At 35.5% G+C, this 22,238-nt stretch overlaps 1 protein-coding gene across 2 annotated transcripts in view; it reads left to right on the forward strand.

Moving 5' to 3' along the window:
• LOC115223468 overlaps positions 1–22,238 on the forward strand; it is a 196,976-nt gene that overhangs the window by 127,086 nt on the left and 47,652 nt on the right. For both annotated transcript variants that reach the window (XM_036512597.1, XM_036512598.1), the window contains exons 2-15: positions 2,158–2,422; positions 5,868–5,983; positions 7,384–7,451; positions 7,675–7,790; positions 9,038–9,139; positions 9,221–9,247; positions 9,296–9,325; positions 11,646–11,879; positions 13,504–13,608; positions 14,393–14,467; positions 15,888–16,121; positions 18,516–18,620; positions 19,427–19,495; positions 20,819–21,052. In XM_036512597.1, the coding sequence (XP_036368490.1) occupies positions 2,158–2,422; positions 5,868–5,983; positions 7,384–7,451; positions 7,675–7,790; positions 9,038–9,139; positions 9,221–9,247; positions 9,296–9,325; positions 11,646–11,879; positions 13,504–13,608; positions 14,393–14,467; positions 15,888–16,121; positions 18,516–18,620; positions 19,427–19,495; positions 20,819–21,052 (1,780 nt within the window). The remainder of the gene's footprint in view (positions 1–2,157; positions 2,423–5,867; positions 5,984–7,383; positions 7,452–7,674; positions 7,791–9,037; positions 9,140–9,220; positions 9,248–9,295; positions 9,326–11,645; positions 11,880–13,503; positions 13,609–14,392; positions 14,468–15,887; positions 16,122–18,515; positions 18,621–19,426; positions 19,496–20,818; positions 21,053–22,238) is intronic.

The following is a 22,238-nucleotide window of genomic DNA, read 5'->3' on the forward strand; positions in this document are numbered from 1 at the left end:
CTTGAATCTTCATCGTGACAAAGAAACTGAGGAGAGACAATATTATGTTCTGATTCTCTGCTGTTCTCACAACATCTTTTACTTCAACTTCCTCTTCCTTTCATTCAACAATCTCATGGGACTCATTTCCGTTTACAGTCGCATTTTCGAAGGTGAAATTAATAAAACCATATCCAGGGGTCTTCCATGTCGTAAGAGCGACTAACTTGGTTTTAATCAACATTGAAAAATAATTTCTCTCGATTGATGTAAAAAAAAAAAAAAGAAAAAAAAAAGAAAAGAAAATTACGGAGGTGTACTACTGACATAGTAAATGTTTTGTTCTGAGTTGGTATGCTGAAACTAAGGCGATTGCAGCGTGTTAGCTATTCAGAAACACACAAAGACTGTCAACTTCATTTAAACATCTATTTGTCATGCGGAGTCAAAATTTTCGTCGCACGAAACCGCGACCTCTTCACTGACAAAAAATTCTGCCGAATCTCTGATGTGAAAAATGAAATAATTGAAATGTTTGCCGACAGGCGATCTCATTTGGCGCACAAACACTTTATCAACCTTAATCAATGGAGCTAATTTATATTAAATTTGAATAACATTTGATTTCATCTGTTTTTACATATTTAATGTCTTCATTCCTCACATTTCTCGGTACACGGCCCTATACATAAGTCTTGGGTGCATACAATCAAGGAGTCGGCCCTAGACATCACCAAACCATTGCACCCCGTTTTGTATGCGTGAGTTACTGAGTCGGGATTAAACGCGGGAAATTGCGTTGACATGAGTATATCGGTACGTGTGTATTGTTCCGTGAGCCTGCGAAGTTGGTGAGACCAGGTATGCTGTGATTGAAAAGAAGAGAATAGATGAGTTTGTGTTCAGGTGTGAAAGGGAGAATTGGGAGGTGAAAGACACAAGAATGAGCGACGAATTCGTGGAAAATATGGAGGAGTATTTCGGAGTAAGAATGGATATGGAAGGTCTTCGTATTGGGAATGAACATTTAAGTGACGGTGAAAACCAAAGGACAGGTAAGTGATGCTAACGGATGGGGCCGTTAGCATCACTTTCATATTATCATCTTCAAAATCCATCTTTCATTCTTGTAATTGTGATGTTCTATGTCCCCAATGTTTGTAATGTCCCCTCTTCGTCGCCCCTTGTGGGTAATAAAGAATCAGTATTGTTCCGTGAGCCTGAGCGTGTTTGCGTGCATATGTTCATGCGTTTGTATATGTTAGTGGATAGGTGTGCTTCTATCGTGTTGGTTTATGTGCACCGTTTTATCGCTTTAAGGTTCGTAATGCATATTTCGGAGTTTTGTGAGTATGTGTGTGGTATTTTCTGTATGCGTTCGTGGCTGTGGTAGTGTAAGGGAGTGTGGCGATGGCCAGTGGTCAGTGTTTGCAGATGTGTTTATACATAGTGTTTGAGTGTAGATTTATGGTGTTAACGTGCATATGTACGTAGGCAAGCGGTTTTATGTGTATATACGCGTGTGCATATAGCCTTGTGTATGTGTGTTAGATCGGAGGCGGTCGCGATATTGTGTTGATGTGTGTGCGGGGTTGTCTAAGGTTAGTTGGTCAGACAGCTGTATATTTGAGTATTTGGGCCTGTTTCCAGTGTACATGGCTGTGTGTATTTTTGTTATTTTGTTAATTTTGCCACTCCAAATTATTATTTTTTTTTTTAGCTAATTATTTTCGTTTTTATTATAAAAATTACTCTGAGCCATTAATGTGATTTTTTTGTCCTCCTTGGGCAAAGCAGTTCATTCCATGTTGCTCCAACCACTTAGCCAGAAATGAACACATCTACTGCAGGCTGATGCTTTGCAGATTATGAACCAAGAAATCTTACAAAGCAAGATGTAGTGGCACAGTGGATGGTTCTTTTACATTGTAGGGGTAGATGTGCCAATATGGTAAATGAAACAGCTGTGGATTGGATCAAATCTGAAAATAGCTTGAGATATATAATTACATTCTGAGTTCAAATCTTGTTATAGCTACTTGGTATCCCTCTTGGGGTTGATAGAATATGTACTCAAGTTGGAAGTCATTATTCATAATTTTTTCTAGCAATCTGTGACATGTATATCAATAAATAATCATTCTGATAATCAACATTATTACTATTGTTCTTTTTTAGGAAGAACTATCTGATCCATCAATTAGAGTATCAGGAAGAAAGTTGAAGAAATTGGATCATGTCTATGACAACGATGGTTTCACAGAGTACTCAGAAATTCACCGGAAAGACATTGGTAGTCATCCAAAAGTGAACACTCCACCCAAAGATGAAGATATGTTAAGGAATGGCTGCTCCAGGTCAACATACGTGCCATTGCTTGTGTTATTCCTGATGTCAGTGATTGCTACGGCAGCTGCTTTAGCAGTGATTATGACCGACAAGGGTAGGTATACGTTTTAAACATGTTTGTTGTTGTTGTTTAGATATATGAGAGGGTTCTGAACAGTTCCTGGCATTGGCTTAAAAAAAAAAGGATCAGTTAACGATGATTTTACCCAACATATTCCCCTCTCAGATTCACACACTTATTGCAGTGGTCCTTCAGTTTTTCTATAAGCCTTGTAAAGGAACTTGGAAAATTGGACCTCTAACCAGGCCTTTCATTGATACCCTTAATGTCAGGAACTTTTCAGCACCCCCTTGTAGATTAACCCTGACTGAGAAAAGCTCTGATTAATGCTTCTAGTGTGTATCTGGTATTCTTCCATTTTTAAGATGGTGGGTTGTAATTTGAAGGCAGTTTGACTGCTATGTCTAGCAGTTTGAGAAACCATGTAAAACTATCTCAACTCTTTATTGTTGCTGTTTTATCATTATGGAATATCATATGATATAGTTAGCCATTGTAAAGTTTTTAAACATCACTAGCATTATGTTCATTCTAATATTATTGTTAACTCATCATATTTGGGAGCAGAGTAACATCCCTGGTCAGGTTTTAGTCTCATTAGATCACCTTAGTTAACCAACTTTTCTAAACTTTCCTTAATTACTTTTGAGATTTGACTTAACAGCTTGTGGTATCTGTATTGTCCCACCTCCAGTTCATGGGTTCTAATCTTATAGCAGTTGACAATGATTCAGCAACATCAGTCAGGTAATCTAACAAACAAGGCTAGCAAAAAAAAAAAAAAAAAAAAAAAATCAGAAAAACTACTGACAAATCTCATTCAAATTATACCATGGACTGAGATGTCTGGTGATATGGGATTCTTAAGAAGACTAGTTCACCTCATTGAGACGGAATTCTGCAAGTGCTGTATATTATTTGCTCCTTACCAACTTGTCATATTCATTCAAACCCTCCACTAATCTACCAAACTGTATTACTACTAATCTACCAAACTGTATCTCATCATGCACTGAGCTTATCTCTCTCTTTCTTTCTCCCCCTCCTCCTGCAGCCTAACCCCTACCTTGTCATCTCTATCTCTTGTGATCCTCCCACTTTCCTACCCTCCTCTACATTTCTACCTTCCCCAATTCATGCCTCATTGGTCATTACTCTATATCCCTACCAAGCCCCTTTCACAGCTACAGGCTGCCTCCCTATCCCCTCATCTCTTACTATCCCTTTACACTCTTATAGCATCCCCCCTCACTGGTACCTTCGTCAAGCTTTGTGGGGTGGGGGCCACCTGGATACCTCTACCCTCATCTGTGTCTTCACAGCCCCTATTGATCATTTGCATCCTCCTCTACTAAATGTGAGTAACCATGCAGCTCTTCTACAAGAACCTGCTCTGCACCCCCCTCTCCTCTCATACTGTAACCCTTTATCCCATTGCATAAAACTGGCCCCCCACCACCACTTTCCTTGGGGTTCACTCTCTTGTAAACTCAGTAACCTCAATAATAGTAGTGGCATGAAATATACACGGAGTCCACACTGAAAAGTGGCTGGCATTAGAAATGGCATCCAACCATAGACACCATGTGTGTGTGTGTATGTACACACACACACACGTACACACACACACACACACACACACACACACTGTAAAAAGCCAAGTCAAATGTAACTTTTTAGGTTTGCTAATTCTGTGTCAACCATGCAACACAGTGTTAAAGTAGGAGGCTATCAAAAGACAGAGAATGAGTGATAGTATGAGAATGAAAATGTACAAGAGGAGGAGGAGGAGGTGGTTCAAAGGGTAAATTACACTGAAAGTGAGAGAATTAAAGTGCAAATGAGTTGGAGTAAGAGGTATTATATGGGTTGGAACAGTTACAAATGAAAGAGAGAGAGAGAGAGAGAGAGAGAGGAGGCCAACATAGAACTGCATTTCATAACATCCAGCCTGATGTAAAAGATATCATGAAGTGTTCAGTTCACTAACAGACCTATTATTGCTTACCTTGAAATGATTGAAGTTTACAAAGGTGGTCATCAAGGAATTATCACGTTAAACATTTTAATGCTAAAATATGTCTTTATGATTTTATTGTGCTAAAATTGAGATTTCTCTATCTCAACATTGGCAAAAAAGAGATTCTTCAAACAGCTATTTTTGCATGTTTGCATAACATTAACCCTTTCATTACCAGCCTGGCTGAAACCGGCTCTGACTCTGAGTACAAATGTCTTGTTTTCATAAGTTTTGACTTAAAATCTTCCACCAAATCTTAGCCATAATTTATGTTCCTAACACTAGCTGAATGATAACTAAGTTATTTTACTAAATTCTTTGTTATATTTAAAGTAATTGAAAGAAATACAGAGCATCTCAAAATAAATACAGTAACGAAAGGGTTAAAATGTGTATGTGTGTATATTAGTTCCTCAGGTTGATTAACCCCAGGTCAGCTCTCATGCAGTAAACCTATGACCAATCTAGCTTTTGTTATTTTTCTTTATTTCTTTTATTTGATTATTTTTCTTCTTTGCTTTCAATTTCACCTCACACCAGATACACCTGACATCTTTCTTGAAGGGCTTTTTGATAATGCTCTTTGTTCCTACTTAATTCCACTCCTTCTAAGCCTATCAATTAACTCTTATAAGATCTGTTCCCTATGGTACAACCATCAATATATGGCCTACATCCTTGGCAGGGCCCTTTCTATCTGTAGGGCTCTTCTTTAGAATCCGGATCACTCCACTATATTATAATTATCCATTTTCCCTCTCTGTCATAAAAAAATATTATCCCATGCTGTTTGGAATATTCATCCTACAGAAGGATCTCTTAACTTCCATTCCTTTCTTCTTTCCTTCTACTTGTGATTTGCTTCCAAGTTTGTCTCTTCTCACCCTAAAATCATTCATCTGTTAGAAATAGTTTAGTCCTCATCAGTTTCCACATCTGATGATTAGCCTTATTTCCTTATAAAGTTCATCGTATGCACCAGAGTGGTAGCTGACAAACTGACTGACTTACTGTAAAATGTGTGGGTTTCCCAAGAAACAACAGCAATATAAGGCTACTTAGCAACAGAAACATGTTTTATACTTCCTTTTCTGGTGTCAACTTTATTTATACAATTGCAGCGTGGAAGGTGTTTATAAGCCATTTAAGAAACACACAAAACTGTTAGATTCACTTCAACATTTAAATTTAATTTGTCAAAATATTTTTGTTGCATTGAAACCTTGACCTGTTCACTGACAAAATTCTGTGCTGCATCTTCCAAGAAAATATTTTGACAAATTAAATTTAAATGTTGAAGTGAATCTAACGGTTTTGTGTGTTTCTTAAATGGCTTATAAACATCTTCCACGCTGCAATTGTTTTCGTTCCAGCACACGATCTCAGATCAAGTCACTCGCTATGCAAGTACATCTCTGTAATTTATTTATACAGTTTTCTGTTTCTTTTTTTCTTTAGATGAAGAAAAATCCAAGTTAATTGGATATACTGTATTAAACCAAACCTGGAAAGCAACCTATTTCAACCATTCTTCTGCAGATTACCAGCACCTTGTGCAGGAATTCACCACGAAAGTATGTTAGACAATTTTTTCATGTGACTTTAAATTTAAAGCTTTGTGGCAGAAGTTATGAATGCGAAATATCTTAACATGTCTTGCAATGAAATGTTTGAACTAAATGCCTTTGAAATATCAATGTTTGGTTTGACTTTGTTATTATTATTATTATTATTATTATTATTATTATTAAGGCAGCAAGCTGGCAGAATCATTAGCATGCTGGATGAAATGCTTGGTGGTATTTTGCCCATTGCTACATTCTGAGTTCAAATTCCACTGCTGTCGACTTTGCCTTTCTTCCTTGCAGAGTTGATAAATTAATTTCCAGTTGAACACAGGGTTCAATGTAATTGACTAGTCCCCTCCCCAAAATTTCAGGCCTTGTGCTTATAGTAGAAAGGATTCTTCTTCTTCTTCTTCTTCTCCTCCTCCTCCTCCTCCTCCTCCTCCTCCTCCTTCTTCTTCTTCTTCTTCTTCTTCTTCTTCTTCTCCTTCTTCTTCTCCTTCTTCTTCTTCTTCTTCTTCTTCTTCTTATTATTATTAAGTGAGAGAGCAGTGCATGCCATCAAAGTGACATTTCGGTAAAATATACGAAGCCCAGTATACCCATCATGACTACCTGTCTGATAAGGGTACACTAGGCACATGCATCACAACCATATGTGCATGACATGGTGATCTCATGTCAAGATAAACAACCCATGACCTTGCAGGTGGGGCCCAGTTAGAATTTTCTTCTGGTCAAGTAACCCAAATAGGTCCCTGAATAAGGGTTGTTTAAGGATGTTGAACGAAACACCCATGTTTCCAAAGGTGAATTATCCAAACCCCAAAGAATCCCTTTCAACACATGGCTATGATGCTCCCCCACTACTTCTGCTTGTGATCAGAGATGCACATATCGCCAGACACTAAGGGACATGGTCAACTGGTTAAGGTCAAACAAGTGACAAGCAAATCTGTGGTATTGAGCAGAATATTTGCTGTCACCCATCTTTTATACCAAGACAAACCAATGTACATAACACTTCCAATCAGTTAAGATCAGAAGCCACGAGAGCCAATGCCTGGTACTGCATCAGGGCATTTATTATTATTATTATTTAAGGCAGTGAGCTGGCAGAATCATTAGCATGCTGGATAAAATGCTTAGTGGTAATTCACCTGTTACCCCTATCTGAGTTCAAATTCTGCCGAGGTTGACTTTACCTTTCATCCTTTTGGGGTCAATAAAATAAGTACCAGTGAAACACTGGGGTCGATGTAATTGTCTAGTTCCCTCCTTTGAATTTTAGGCCTTGTGCCCCTTTAGTAGAAAGGACTATTATCATTATTATTATTATTATTATTATCATCATCATCATATCATCAGTTGAAGCTGTAATGATTATTCATTTGTTTTATTTTATTCAGATGGAACGGCAATTCAAGAATAGTTCCTTTGCAGCTGACTATAAACGAATTGAAATTCTAAGTGTTAGGTTTGTATTACAAAACAATTTGATCCTCTTCCTCCTCTGTTACTGAACCATTTTTTGAGCATTCATTGTAGTTGCCCATCATTCATTATAAATACATACATTCTTATCAATCACCATGGATAATTTTATGATTATCAGTTACCATGGATAACTTCATGTTTATCAATCTGTATTTATGCAAATATCTACATAATTCTCAACAACAATTCTGTTCTCATTGCAGGCCAGGAAGTGTGATTATCTTGTATAAAATAATCCTGATCACTATAACAGAACATTTAAATAATCTGATTGCCTTAATCAAAGAGATCTTTCCTGACAGTGACATTTCTAATGATGGTAAGCTTTGAATTTCAACTTATTTATTTGAATTTTCTGTGATAGTTGTGTTGTTGTTGTTGTTGGTGGTGGTGGTGGTAGGATTTGTAGGGAGGGAAGTGATTGCAGTTTTATATTGGACAGATCTATGGCCTGAATGTGATTTTCAAACATTTTAGAGCAGTAACCAAATATGCTGTACTTCATTTCAGTACTTTGTCATGTATTGTGCAGTCTGCAAGTCAGAATGTATCCAGTCAACTGTTCAGTTTGTTAAAGCCTGTTCATTGTTTCTCCTGACCATTGTTGTGACAGTAGACATGGCATAAGATGTGGAGACCCTTTCATATTTATGATGTGGGACAACTCAACACAGAGTCTGAGCTTTGAAAAGAAATATTTTTCTTGATTTAGTGTATTTGTATGTTTGTTTTTCTCTGAGAAGATTCTATGAATTTAGTATGATATTGTATAGTATTTAGGCTGTTCACAACAGGTTAGACGTGTTGTATGTTAGAACAGGTTAATTGTGGCTGCTAAATTTTGAAAAAAAAAAAAATGTGTAGAAAGTTCAGTAGATGTGTTGTGTGTGCCATCTGCTAAACTGTAAAGACCGTTGCTTTGATTGTCCATACAATAATGCTTTTAGGTGGTGGTGGGCAAAGTTATTACTTGCTAATTCAACTCGTCTTGCTTAACTTTTTAGCATTTAATCCAGCCATATTGGGCCCAAATATTCTACCTGTGTTATGTTAAAACTGACCAGGTCCAGCCTCACACACTCACCCTACAATGGCATTCTCAAAATATACAAACACACCATAGAAATCTCAAAGTTGCAGGATGATGTATGTCAAATGTAGTGCTTATTTATTCACATTGTTCTGAATTAATCAAAGAAATCTGAATGTTAAAGGGTTAAATAAACTCACAAGATGGCAGTAGCCAATCTAGGATGATAAGTTCAGTCTTCTAAGCACGACCCTTTTATTTATATTACTGTGCTGTAAAATGTTGTCAGAATTCATATCAAACTACTAAAACTATGGAAAATGTATTAGAAATAAAGATTTGGATGCAGTCAAAGGAAATGTGTAAACACAACAATCAAGATAAAAGGGAATCGTTTAGTGATTGATGAGGGAACAGGTAAAAGGAAATGTCAGCTGAAATCAGTGGAAGTGAATATGTAAAATAATTCTTTTTCAACTGTTTGTTGGTTGTCTTTGTGGAGGATTTTTCTCTGAATCTGCTATTTCATCTTACAGGTCAGTTTACCACACACAGTACAAACTATCCAACAACACCAGCAGTGCCAACAACAACAACAACAGCAACAACAACGATAACAACAGAAGTGCCAACAACAACAACAAAAGTGCTAACAACACCATCAACAATAACAGAAGTGCCAACAACAACAAAAACAACAACAACATCGACAACAACATCAACAACAACAACAGAAGTGCCAACAACAACAACACCAAGTGTGCCAACAACAACAACAACAACAACAGGAATGCCAACAACAACATCAAAATTAACAACTACAGGTATAAAAGGTAGAAATTGTTTTGCTTCATTTTCATAAATCTCACCTTCCTCTCATCTCTTTGTTTTTCTTTTATCCATATGTCATCTGTTTCTTAACTTTCTAACCAATTCCAAACATTAGATTTCTTCACAAACTTCAACCCATTATCCCAAGAATTCCTTATTGTTCAAAAATCTCCATACATTATTTAAACTTTCCAATTAATTCCATTACTCTACCCCAATCATGTTCAGTTTTAGTTATGGCTTCGGCTTCTGTCTATATTATTCCATTTTCACTTTATACAAACAAAAACTCAACACACATCAAACCTGCCCTGACACCATGGACATAGGTCTTAAAAACATCTGCCATAGGAGACAAGACACTCAAGTATTTTCCAACAGTACAAAACATCCACCCCCATACTGCTCTTTCATATTTAAGACCCTCAAAGTTGCTACAAATGCTGGGCTTTGTGCTAATCTTTAATGATCTTCCCCTAGTGATCACACACACTTAACTTGGACTGCATTGCAGTCTTTACAAAAAAACCCCCCACTTTATCACATATCATATATCAAGTAAAAATACTACAACACCACAAAAAATTATTAAAATAAATAGGTGCAGGAGTGGCTGTGTGGTAAGTAGCTTGCTTACCAACCACATGGTTCTGGGTTCAGTCCCACTACGTGGCACCTTGGGCAAGTGTCTTCTACTATAGCCTCAGGCCGATCAAAGCCTTGTGAGTGGATTTGGTAGACGGAAACTGAACGAAGCCCGTTGTATATATATGTATATCTATATATATATATATGTGTATATATATATGTCTATTTGTGTGTCTGTGTTTGTCCCCCCAACATAGTTTGACAACTGATACTGGTGTGTTTATGTCCCTGTCACTTAGTGGTTTGGCAAAAGAGACCGATAGAATAAGTACTAGGCTTACAAAGAATAAGTCCTGGGGTCGATTTGATTCGACTAAAGGTGGTGCTCCAGCATGGCTGCAGTCAAATAACTGAAACAAGTAAAAGAGTAAAGAGCAAATAAAAACATCACATGAATTGGTAGAGTCTTAGTGACAACTGAAACTTGGTGAGAATTTTCTCTGATTTCCTCACGGATCAGAATTCTGCTGTGACTAATTTTGTTTTCTGTCTCTCTATTGTTCAAGAAAGATACAGGGTGGCCATAAAGTCCCGCACCATCCTGCAATATGTGAAATTGCTAACATTCTCTTTTTTTTTATCTCTTTTCACAACTTCCGATATTACTCACAAACCAATCCTCAGTGCATGGAGGCAGATAATCAACAATGTGGGGGCAAGGTAATGGTGTGGTGTGGGATTTTCCACAATCAAGTAATTTTATTTTGAGGGCTCTGTGACAGGTGATTCGTATCTGGACATGCTTGGCAACAATATGACGCCTCATGTGCATTCACTTGGAAGGGGAAATCCCATCTGGTTTCAGTAGGATGGGACTCTGCCCCTTTATGCATTACAGGTTCATGATTTTCTGAATGAACATTTTCTAGGGAGATGGCTTGAGCATTGCAAGCCAGTTGAATGGGCATCACAGACACCATATTTAACTCCCATAGACTTTTTCTTCTGGGGCTACATTAACTCCCTTGTGTATTCTGAAAAGATAGTGACCAAAGACTTCTTCAAAGAATTGTTGAAGCATGTGAACAAGTCAATGGCAATGAACAGCTATTTGAGAGGGTTCATCACAATTTCAAATTCCATATGAACACTTGTTTAGAGCTACATTGCCAACACTATGAACATTTCATTGCTAATAAAGTATACTTGATATCTCCCATGGTGCGTGACTTTGTGGCCACCCTGTACTTTAAGAATATATTACATGAATTTCAGTTAACTATATTCTTAACTCTCTACAAAAATTGTCTTTTCAAAAATAAATGGTTTTATTATGTTTAATAATGGTTAGCATAATGTCCCTGTAAGTATCTAAGAGTCTAAATTTATGACTTCTTATTCACAAATTTTACTGTTTTGTGTAGCAAACATTCTGGTCCCTAATTCCTAAAATATGTATTTCCTTCTCTATCACTCAACTTTATCTTTTCTAAGGAACCCAAATATTAAAAAATATATCTTTACCCTAGAAAGAATGCATCATCCTTTCCCAATACATGTCCAAAACTTGATGGTTTCCAACATATATCTGTCCATATTCTTAATGGTTTTTACATTTTATCAATGTTTCTGCTAAGTTAATATTTCTCATTCAATACATCATACGAAACTGAATTGTTTAAATCTGCCAACTGCATTTTCTAAATTCTTTTATATCTTTGACAGACAACTGTTTCCCACTGAAGTTCCAGAAATGTCTTGATGCTGGCTATTCTCGAACCATGTCCCCAAATATCAAAGGTGAAACTGCTGAAGAAGCCATAATATCATTTAATACTTCTGCACTTCCCATCATAAACAGTGGTTGTTCTCCCCTCAGTTTACACTATATGTGTGGTTTGTTGTTCCCAAAATGTGAAAATGGTCAAGCAAAATATTCTTGCAAGTCCACTTGTCTCGGTAAGTGAGAAATATCTTGTTGAAATTGTTTCACTAATTATTTCACTTGTTTATTATTTTGATTATGATGATTGTAAAGAATTTCCTGGGGTAAGGTTCAGAACATAAATGTGTTCTGTTGTTTCTGGGAGATAAAATATAGGAAGGAAATGCTGGAGGAATTTACCTGATGAGTCAAAGAGAAGGTTGGTGAAATTTGAAATTTAGGATAAAGTAATTAGGTGTGATGTAGTGCCTAGAACAGGGAACTCCAAAACATGTAGCTATTGGAATAGCTTACTGGATTGCTTGTGTCATGGGCACTAAAATGTAAGGGAGTTTCTGGAAGAAACCAGGAGATAATGCTTATCGTGATCAGCAATAAAACAGATGGCAACAAAATTTTAACACACTCTATAACAATATCAGCTTTCTATCAGCACAAGGCCTGAAATTTGAAGGGAGGGGGACAGTCGATTATATTGACCCCAGTGTTTCCCTGGTACTTAATTTATCGACCCCACAAGGATGTAAGGCAAAGTTGCCAGGAGTGGAATTTGAACTCAGATTCTTGGATTCTCATCAGAGGTGTCCACATCAAATTGTTCAGATAATGAATTCAAATCTTGCTATTGACTAAATGAGTAGCAGACATAATTCATCAACCAGTTTAACCCTATTTCGTGACAACTTTGGTGTCTTTAGTGGAACTCACTCCATTGGGAGCATTTTGAAGGGCTTTGTAGAATGTCATGGGAATTGTGCTTGCTTTGAGACTAAAAGATCTAATGGCATACTTATGGAAGGTTGACTAGACTGCTGATGTGGCTGAGTGTACCTAGTTACTGTGAAAAGGCAAAGTAAAGAATAAAGCAGCAAAGTTGAAAATCTGAAATTTTGAGGGGGTCGGGTAGGGAGGGAGAGGAAGATAAAAAGTGAGAGACGGCGGAGAGGATTTTCTCTTGTAGTGTCAGTTATGTTCGGCCAAAGTCATTTCATCCTGAACAGAAATGATTCGTAATCAACTTTGTAGAATAATAATTAAGAATACATTTCATCCATGATCGATGTAGGGAAACATATTCACTAGGTTTATTGATCAAGAAGGATGTCATTTCTGGACAGATTTATATCTGTTATGACTGTGTTTCTCTAACATGGAGACTGTTATATAATTCTCACAGTAATTTCATTGCAACAATGTGGTTTGGATTTATTAACTTCCTTTCCATTTACAGTATTATTATGTCTGAAATTCTACTCAGATTATCTTTCTCTATATAAAGATTCATCTTTAATTCATTCTCAAGTGGCATTCTATCTTGCATCACCTCATATTAAATCACCAATTTTTCATTCATTGTTTTACCAATTATTTGGCAGATCATACCTTTTATTATATTTACATCAAATACTTTATTCTATTCTACTTTGGTTGATTTGTTTTGCTTTTTGTTTGAATTACCCAGTCAAATTCTTACTTGGGTGACGTCTCCTTTTTTATAGCATTTACTCTGTCAATTTTTTATCACAACATAAATTTTTTTTACTGTTTGCTCAATTAAAGAATACACAATGTTGCCTGAACCACCATGTTTTAAATTCACAAATCTATTACCTCTTTCTCTCTCTTTTCTTATACCAGCCGTAGAAAAGAACTGTGGTAAAAATGCAACTCTCCTGCCATGTGATTATTTGGTTGATGACAAGACGTATTGTTTCCTACCTGAACCACACACCACAGCATCAAGTATGTCTTCCTTCTCCAGCTACTCAGCCCCTAATTTAAATTATTTCATGTGATGAAACCCTACCATCATTGTTGCAGTATGTCCCAAAGACTTGTTATTTTTTACAATTTCACCTCACAGGTGGCCACTTTGATGTTTTGGCAGAAAGATGGTATTACTAATTGGATCACCTCATTATATCACCGTTAATTATTTTATTGACTATAGGGCAGTAAAAGAAATTAGGGTTGGCATTGGGGATATCTATCATAAAACACGTCTACTCTGACCAGTATTCTTATAATTGCAGGGATCATTAGATGAAACTAATTGTTGTTTAACCCTGGGCCATCTATCATCAACATATAACCAAAGTTTTTTTTTTCCATAGTTTATCTAGGATTACATTTTGTAATGACTCTTTAGAATACAAAATATAGTTTAAGGGAGATTTGTATAGATTTGTATGTTATCTCAGTCACTGAAGATAAATTGAGAATAGTCTGATGATTTAATAAATCTACTTGTTCAAAACAGCCTTTATAAAAAAGTGCATTCTATCAAAATTGTTTGATATTTTTCATTGTTTTTTGTTTTAAATATATTTTCAAACTAGTTTAATCAATTAGTTTAATTAATTTGTGTCAAAGAATGAAATTACTAGTATCTCCTCTAACCACACACTATTGTGTTAGCTTTAGATGTGACAAGAGAGGATATTAACACTTAATGGCCTTATGGTGATATTGTTGTTAAATAAAATAGTGATATTTTTTTTATGCTTTAATTCTTTCCCTTTTTCAGGCAGCACCACATCCTCCAGCATTCACCATCAATCAACAGCAACAGATGTTACACGGACAACAACACAAATAAATGGTAAACTGCTTATATTTTCTTATATTCGTCCTCTATCTCTTCATGCATCTCCTGACTTAGTTTAACACAGCTCACTCATGGTTTCTCATAATTTGAATAATCTTTTTAGTTTACTCTTTTAACATATACACCAATTGTTTTAAGAGAAATTATTGCTACCCAAGCTGTTAGGATTTTGAATTACTGCAAACCAAGTTGTTTAGGAACAGTTTTTTCTGACTTGTCATACATACTTTGCTGTTTCCCTGGAAAATATTTCTATTACTCACTTGATCTACATGAAAATAGCAATTATGGAAAAGAACACTCCAGCACTATATGGCTGGGGTCTTATATAATTGTGAAGTGTTTCATTTAGCTAAGAGTAGTGGGCTGAAATCCATACATTGACGACTTGGTGAGAGACTGACCTTTGTCCAGGAGAAGTTAGGAATCTCTAAAGTTCTAAATACCTATTTCTTTATTACCCACAAGGGGCTAAACATAGAGGGGACAAACAAGGACAGACATAGGTATTATGTCGATTACATCGACCCCAGTGCGTAACTGGTACTTAATTTATCGACCCTGAAAGGATGAAAGGCAAAGTCAACCTCGGCGGAATTTGAACTCACAACGTAACAGCAGACGAAGTACCGCAAAGCATTTTGCCCGGCGTGCTAACACTTCTGCTAGCTCGCCGCCTAAAGTTCTAAATACCATCAGCATATAAATATATTCAAAGAATCCTCTTGACTGTCTGTCAAACATAAAAAAGAAGAACAAATAATACATCTTCCTATCTGCTGTTCCACAATATGGACATATTGTACTTTTTAATTCGAACTTTCTCTAACATGCTGCTTATAAAATATTTGAATTAACAACAATTGAAATTTGGTGAAAAATTTCACCTATTTCCTCATGAATCAGAATTCTGCTGTGATTGGTTCAAGAAATATATTTTAAAAATATATTACAAGAATTTCAGTTAACTGTATTCTTAACTCTCTACAAAAATTGTCTGTTCAAAAATAAATGGTTTTATTATGTTCAAAAATGGTTGGCATAATGTCCCTGTAAGTATCTAAGCGTCTAAATTTATGACTTCTTATTCACAAATTTTACTGTTTTGTGTAGCAAACATTCTGGTCCCTAATTCCTAAAATATGTATTTCCTTCTCTATCACTCAACTTTATCTTTTCTAAGGAACCCAAATATTAAAAAATATATCTTTACCCTAGAAAGAATGTATCATCCTTTCCCAATACATGTCCAAAACTTGATGGTTTCCAACATATATCTGTCCATATTCTTAATGGTTTTTACATTTTATCAATGTTTCTGCTAAGTTAATATTTCTCATTCAATACATCATATGAAATTGAATTGTTTAAATCTGCCAACTGCATTTTCTAAACTCTTTTATATCTTTGACAGAGAACTGTTTCCCACTGAAGTTCCAGAAATGTCTTGATGCTGGCTATTCTCGAACCATGTTCCCAAATATCAAAGGTGAAACTGCTGAAGGAGCCATAATATCATTTAATACTTTTGCACTTCCCATCATAAACAGTGGTTGTTCTCCCCTCAGTTTACACTATATGTGTGGTTTGTTGTTCCCAAAATGTGAAAATGGTCAAGCAAAATTCTCTTGCAAGTCCACTTGTCTTGGTAAGTCAGAAATATCTTGTTCATTCTCTCTCTTTCCTGTTTTCTTTTTCTCCACATTCCTTCTCTTTAAAGACTTGGTATGGTACATCTGTATCACTCACTGACACCCTAGATTCTTTGTTGTCATTATTGTCCTTGCCATCATTACCACTGCTACTATAGCTGCCATTTTTACATCCATTTTCTCATTCTGTCATTCTGTCAGACAGAATTTGTCATGGCAGAATTTCAACGTCTTTGTTTGTTGACCTGGAGCCATAACAGGAGACCCTTGTTCCAGGCAACCACAGAATGGGACTGCATCTGAAACCATTCATCCAAAATATAAAGATCATCTGATTAGTTGGCTTGAAGTTACTACTCCAGCCTCTGCTCTATAAATTTACTGTACCCTTATTCCACCAATTCTACAGCTATTGGAGAGTCCTTTAACCCCGACTCACATATCTCTCCTTCTCTCATCCTCACCATAACACCCTCCCCCAGTCCCTACTCTAATCTCTAGTATCAGTCCTGTGTTGTGGGTCTGCCAACCCTCTGGAATTGGAGCCCTCCTCATATTTTTCCTGTTCGAGAAGAGCATTAGTTACATTGATCTTACTGGTCAAGGTGGTCTTGTGCTGCTGGCCATGTGCTTTGAAACCACAGATCAGTCATTAAAATATCTGACTTACTTGGTACATACAAGATTTCTGGTCCAATCCATGTTCTTCTACAAGAATATTGGTGTTCCTGAAATCAACTGGGGAAAATATGTATTGAAACATTGCATCAACAACTTACCTTATTTAAGAAAGTAATAAAAGAAAAAAGCTGACAACACAGAAAAAGATTTCTAAATAAAGCAATTGGCTTATGGCTAAAGATATTATTATTCCAATAGCAGCCAAAAAATATTCACTGTGTATTTTTTTTTTTTTTTTTGAGGCCATTATTGATAGAACATCAATAAAATAGAGAAAAGAAATACTGCTCATGTACATGTAAAACGTCTGTCAGGCACCAGTGCAGGGTCTGTCAGGAGGGTGTGGGTATAATGTGGCTAATTTACTGAATGTTCTCTACAGGAAAGTTGTCTCCAAAAATTCTGCTGATATAAAAGCTGGCAAAATTTCTACCAGTCATTCATGTTTTAGAGACTTCTTTCCACTACTACTTTTGGAATATAGTTCCATGTATTTATAATTTATTTAAAACAAACAGAAGTTGAAAGAAAGAGAGTAAAAATAAAATAACTGGGTTTTGATTGTTTCAATAAATTTATAAAAACCATGTTAAAGCAGACAGAGGAGCTTGGCATGCTACTCTGGCTTATCAGCTCCTGTCAAACCATCCAACTCATACCAGCATGAAAGATGGATGTTAAATGATGATGATAGTGATGATAAATAAATCTAAGAAATGTAATCTTTGCATCAGAAAAACATTCCACAATCCATCATGATGTTAAATCAAAAGTCTGAGTTCATCTTGACCTGTTGGCATGTTAGCAAAGTTCAATTAAAAACCTTTAGAAAAACCTCTCTGACTTGCCAGATGCAACTCCTTCTACTGGTTAACAGTAGCTGTCCCATAGCAAACCACTTAGAACATTAAGTATTTTATTTCTCATTTTTCTCTCCTGTTCAATACAATTTGTCTTTGTGTGAACTGCATGATGAGGAGTCCAGCTATAAATTGTGTACATATATACAAATAAATAAACAACTGTATAGATATGAAAGGCATATATGCATTCATACTAATGCATACATATGCATACACTCCCATGTATCTCTGTGTATAGTGTTACACACGTGCAATACAAATACATTCATTATGTAAATACAAATATAATACATCTATATCTAAAAAAAATGCAAAGGTAAAAAAACACCTTCTTTACCAAAACCCTGTATTAATTTCTACATTCGATTAAGTCTTCCATAAGACTTAGGTGTCATAAGGCCAGAGCTTTGTTGAGCTTTCATGCACATAAGGGGCTGATATTATAGCACATCTCACTGAACAGTGAATGGGATACAGTCTGTTGCAGAGCTAACTTCTCGGCTATTGCTGGCATTCATTTGCAGCTTAGTGGTCTGCAGCAATGTTAAATGAAGTGTTTTGTTCAACAATGCAACACACTGCCTAGTCTGGGAATTGAAACCCTCATTGTACAATTCTGAATGCAACATCCTAACCGCTAGGTTACACATCTTCACAATTTCTACATGGATACATTTCAAACATTTCTTCACTCTATAAATTGAATTTATTAACTATATTTTATTTTATTCTTTTCTTTTCATGCTAAATATTTAAGGCTGCGTGTTTGTGCAATAAACAAAACAAATATTTAGGCATATTTTTTTAATCTTTTGATGATTGTTTTCTTTTTCTTTATACTATTAGCTGTTCAAAAGGGCTGTGGCTCTAACAGTACAATTCTTGATTGTGGAGGCTTGTCTGACAGTGAAGAACATTGTTTCCTTCCTGTGTCTTCTACAACAACTTCAGGTAAACAATTTTATGTATCTATTTACCTACAATCATGAATACATATAAATGGTTATAAACTATGAAACTATTGTCAGTTCTGAATACTGCTGACTGTCTGATGAATGGAGTCATGAAACTCTGAGTTAATAGTTTATACAGTTTTTCAGCTTCAATAAAATAAAATAAAATAAAATAATATATATATATATATATATATATATATATATATATATATATGTTAGAGGGAAACCACTATGTGGGCACCCATATGCTAGAAATAGATCCGCTACGATATCATCACTAAGAAATGTTCTCAAGAAAAATTTATTTAGCAAAACAACCAAAACGTAATCGAGCAAGACAAAAGAAAAAGTAATAAAAATATGGATTATTTGCATACATGTTTCACTATCAACAAATTACGCAATCTTACTTACGTAACTTATGTAATTGTCTGTAGATCATCGGTACGACTGTCCAAGGTGAATATAATTTGCAGGACTGCATACTAGGACATCCACACAAAGTCAGACTTGTGTAAAACAGTCCTACCCATTACACTCGTGGCTGCTATTTCAAATGTCCTCGTCTTGGCGCACTAAATTACCAGAAAAACTGATGCTGCAGATAAAAATGAATGTGTTGTCCAAAGAAGAAACAATCTGAAATCAAAATCTGCAACTTTTTCTCTTCTCTCTTCCCTCCATTCTCTCCCCCCACCCCACATGTTGTTGCTTTTCCCTCTCTCTTCTTTGTCAATTGTGATGATAGTGTTGTCAAAGGAATTGGTTTTGTTTATCTCTGAATGTTTTTTAATTCTTCAGTTCCTGCCAGTTCTACCTACACTGTTCATCAGACAACAGTAATTACACACAAAACTACAGATATAAACGGTAAATTATACTTTTATTTTTCCATATCATCATCATCATTATTGCCATTGTCACATCATTGTGGGTTGTATGTTATTTCAATGGATTTCTAACTCATGATTTTGTATTCATTATAAGAAACTTGAATGATATTCGGTCAGACTATGCTTTGAGGTGTTATGCGTAAAGAATATACAAATGTTCATTGCACCAACTGCAGCCAATACAGTGGAATCATGTCAGTGACCATGCTGCAGTTGGTGCAATGAACATTTTGACACCAAATAATAAATGTTTAAGTGAAATTAACAGCCAATGTTTTTGAATGGCTGATATGTGTCTTCAAGGCTGCAATTGTTTTAGTTTCAACGTTATAATATAGCTAGGTAAAATACTCTTCATAGATTGTACTTAAGATGAAAAGCTGAGATCATTTCAAATTCTATCGTCATTATTAATGACTTGAATATCCTATTAATGTCCACTGTTATGGTATAAAGTCACTTTTCCAATAAAAGAAGAAAAACTAATTGATTTTTTTACTGAATTGAAATTTTTGTTGAGATTGATTTTGTCTTTCTCCATTACTAAAAGGATATTTGTTAGCATGGAAGACGGACGTTGAACGATGATGATATTGCAAAATAAATGGCGGCATTGTACTATAACCATTTTAAGTTAACTGACAAAGTTGTTGATTTCTCTTCTGTTCTCCCATTGAATATAGAGCAGCAACATGCTATACTGAGTTTAGTTTACATTGTTATCTCCCTTCAGAGAGAGTCTATTTAGTATAAACATATTTATAATATCGAGTATTCGATACCATAACCTGACTGTAAGCTCTCAACTGCCTAAATTCATAAAGGATTTACTATTTAGAAATTTAATTTTTTTGTCTATTAAAACTCCAACCCCTCACATTGTATCTCCATTACATTCAGAAGTTGCTTAGACATGAAAACCAAATGATGTAGCAGGTATAGATAAATAAATTTGAGATAGGATTATGTAGAAGGGTTGTGGCTATCTTAACAACAGTCAAATGGTAGTTATGATGATAATACTTGAAATAAAACCTCATTCTCTTTTGCTTTATCTTACCTTATATTTTTTTATAGGCCGCCTAACAAGTTCTGAACTGTCCCCTTATATATCCCTTCTATCATCATTTCCCAATACATGTCCAAAACTTGATGGTTTCCAACAAAAATCTGTCCATATGGTTTTTACATTTTATCAATGTTTCTGTTAAGTTAATATTTCTCATTCAATACATCATATGAAACTGAATTGTTTAAATCTGCCAACTGCATTTTCTAAACTCTTTTATATCTTTGACAGACAACTGTTTCCCACTGAAGTTCCAGAAATGTCTTGATGCTGGCTATTCTCGAACCATGTTCCCAAATATCAAAGGTGAAACTGCTGAAGGAGCCATAATATCATTTAATACTTCTGCACTTCCCATCATAAACAGTGGTTGTTCTCCCCTCAGTTTACACTATATGTGTGGTTTGTTGTTCCCAAAATGTGAAAATGGTCAAGCAAAATATTCTTGCAAGTCCACTTGTCTTGGTAAGTAAGAAATATCTTGTTGAAATTATTTCACTAATTATTTCACTTGTTTATTATTTTGATTATGATGATTGTAAAGAATTTCCTGGGGTAAGGTTCAGAACATAAATGTGTTCTGTTGTTTCTGGGAGATAAAATATAGGAAGGAAATGCTGGAGGAATTTACCTGATGAGTCAAAGAGAAGGTCGGTGAAATTTGAAATTTAGGATAAAGTAATTAGGTGTGATGTAGTGCCTAGAACAGGGATTTCCAAAACAGGTAGCTATTGGATTAGCTTACTGGATTGCTTGTGTCATGGGCACTAAAGTCTAAGGGAGTTTCTGGAAGAAACCAGGAGATAATGCTTAGTTTTGGTGCATTTCATTTGTTTATCAACATGAGAATATACTGGATTGGGATGGACTCAGTGAGTGATGAAGCTTTTAAGATTTGGAAAGCAATCATTACTGTGAAACCATGAATCTGATTAAGCTAAAACATTGAAATTGGATTTTGAATAATTTTGGAAAATAAGAATTATTTTTGAAACGACATTTATTATGTTGTTAGTTTCAGTCATGGGATGCCTTATTCTTTAAAAAAAACTTTCAATGTTGTAAGGGAGAGAGAACTACATGAGTGGTAGTCATGGAATCATAAAGAGGACAGTCTCAAACCCCACCAAAATAATAAAACAAAAGAAGAAAAATCAACAGTAGCATTGACATGGAACAATAGTAAAAATAAGAGAAAACCCTATCAGCCCCTACTTTGTATGATCTCTCCCCACCCAACTTTATTTGCTTCATCTACCCTCTGGGTAGCCATTTCTTTCATTACAAGAATTACTTAACTAAATTTTACACCTTCCTTTTCGTTTTGACATAACTACAGTCTGTTTTGTTTAATTGCATGGCCTTAATGGTTGAAATCCATATGTAATTAACAGGAATAGGTAATAAATTATAAGTTTGTCAGTCATATTATCAGTGGTAAGCTATTGTGACCATGTTGCACATGTAGGGATTATGTAATAAAGTAAAATTTTATAAAATTCACAATACATTTTAGGGATTCCTAATTTACCCATTTTCTCCCCCAGTATAAGCTATGTTTGTTATTGATCCTTTAAATCCCGTTGATATTCTTTAACCCTTTCATTACTGTATTTATTTTGAGATGCACTGTGTTTCTTTCAATTACTTT

Source organism: Octopus sinensis, linkage group LG23 (genome assembly GCF_006345805.1).
Source record: "Octopus sinensis linkage group LG23, ASM634580v1, whole genome shotgun sequence".
NCBI lineage: Eukaryota > Metazoa > Mollusca > Cephalopoda > Octopoda > Octopodidae > Octopus > Octopus sinensis.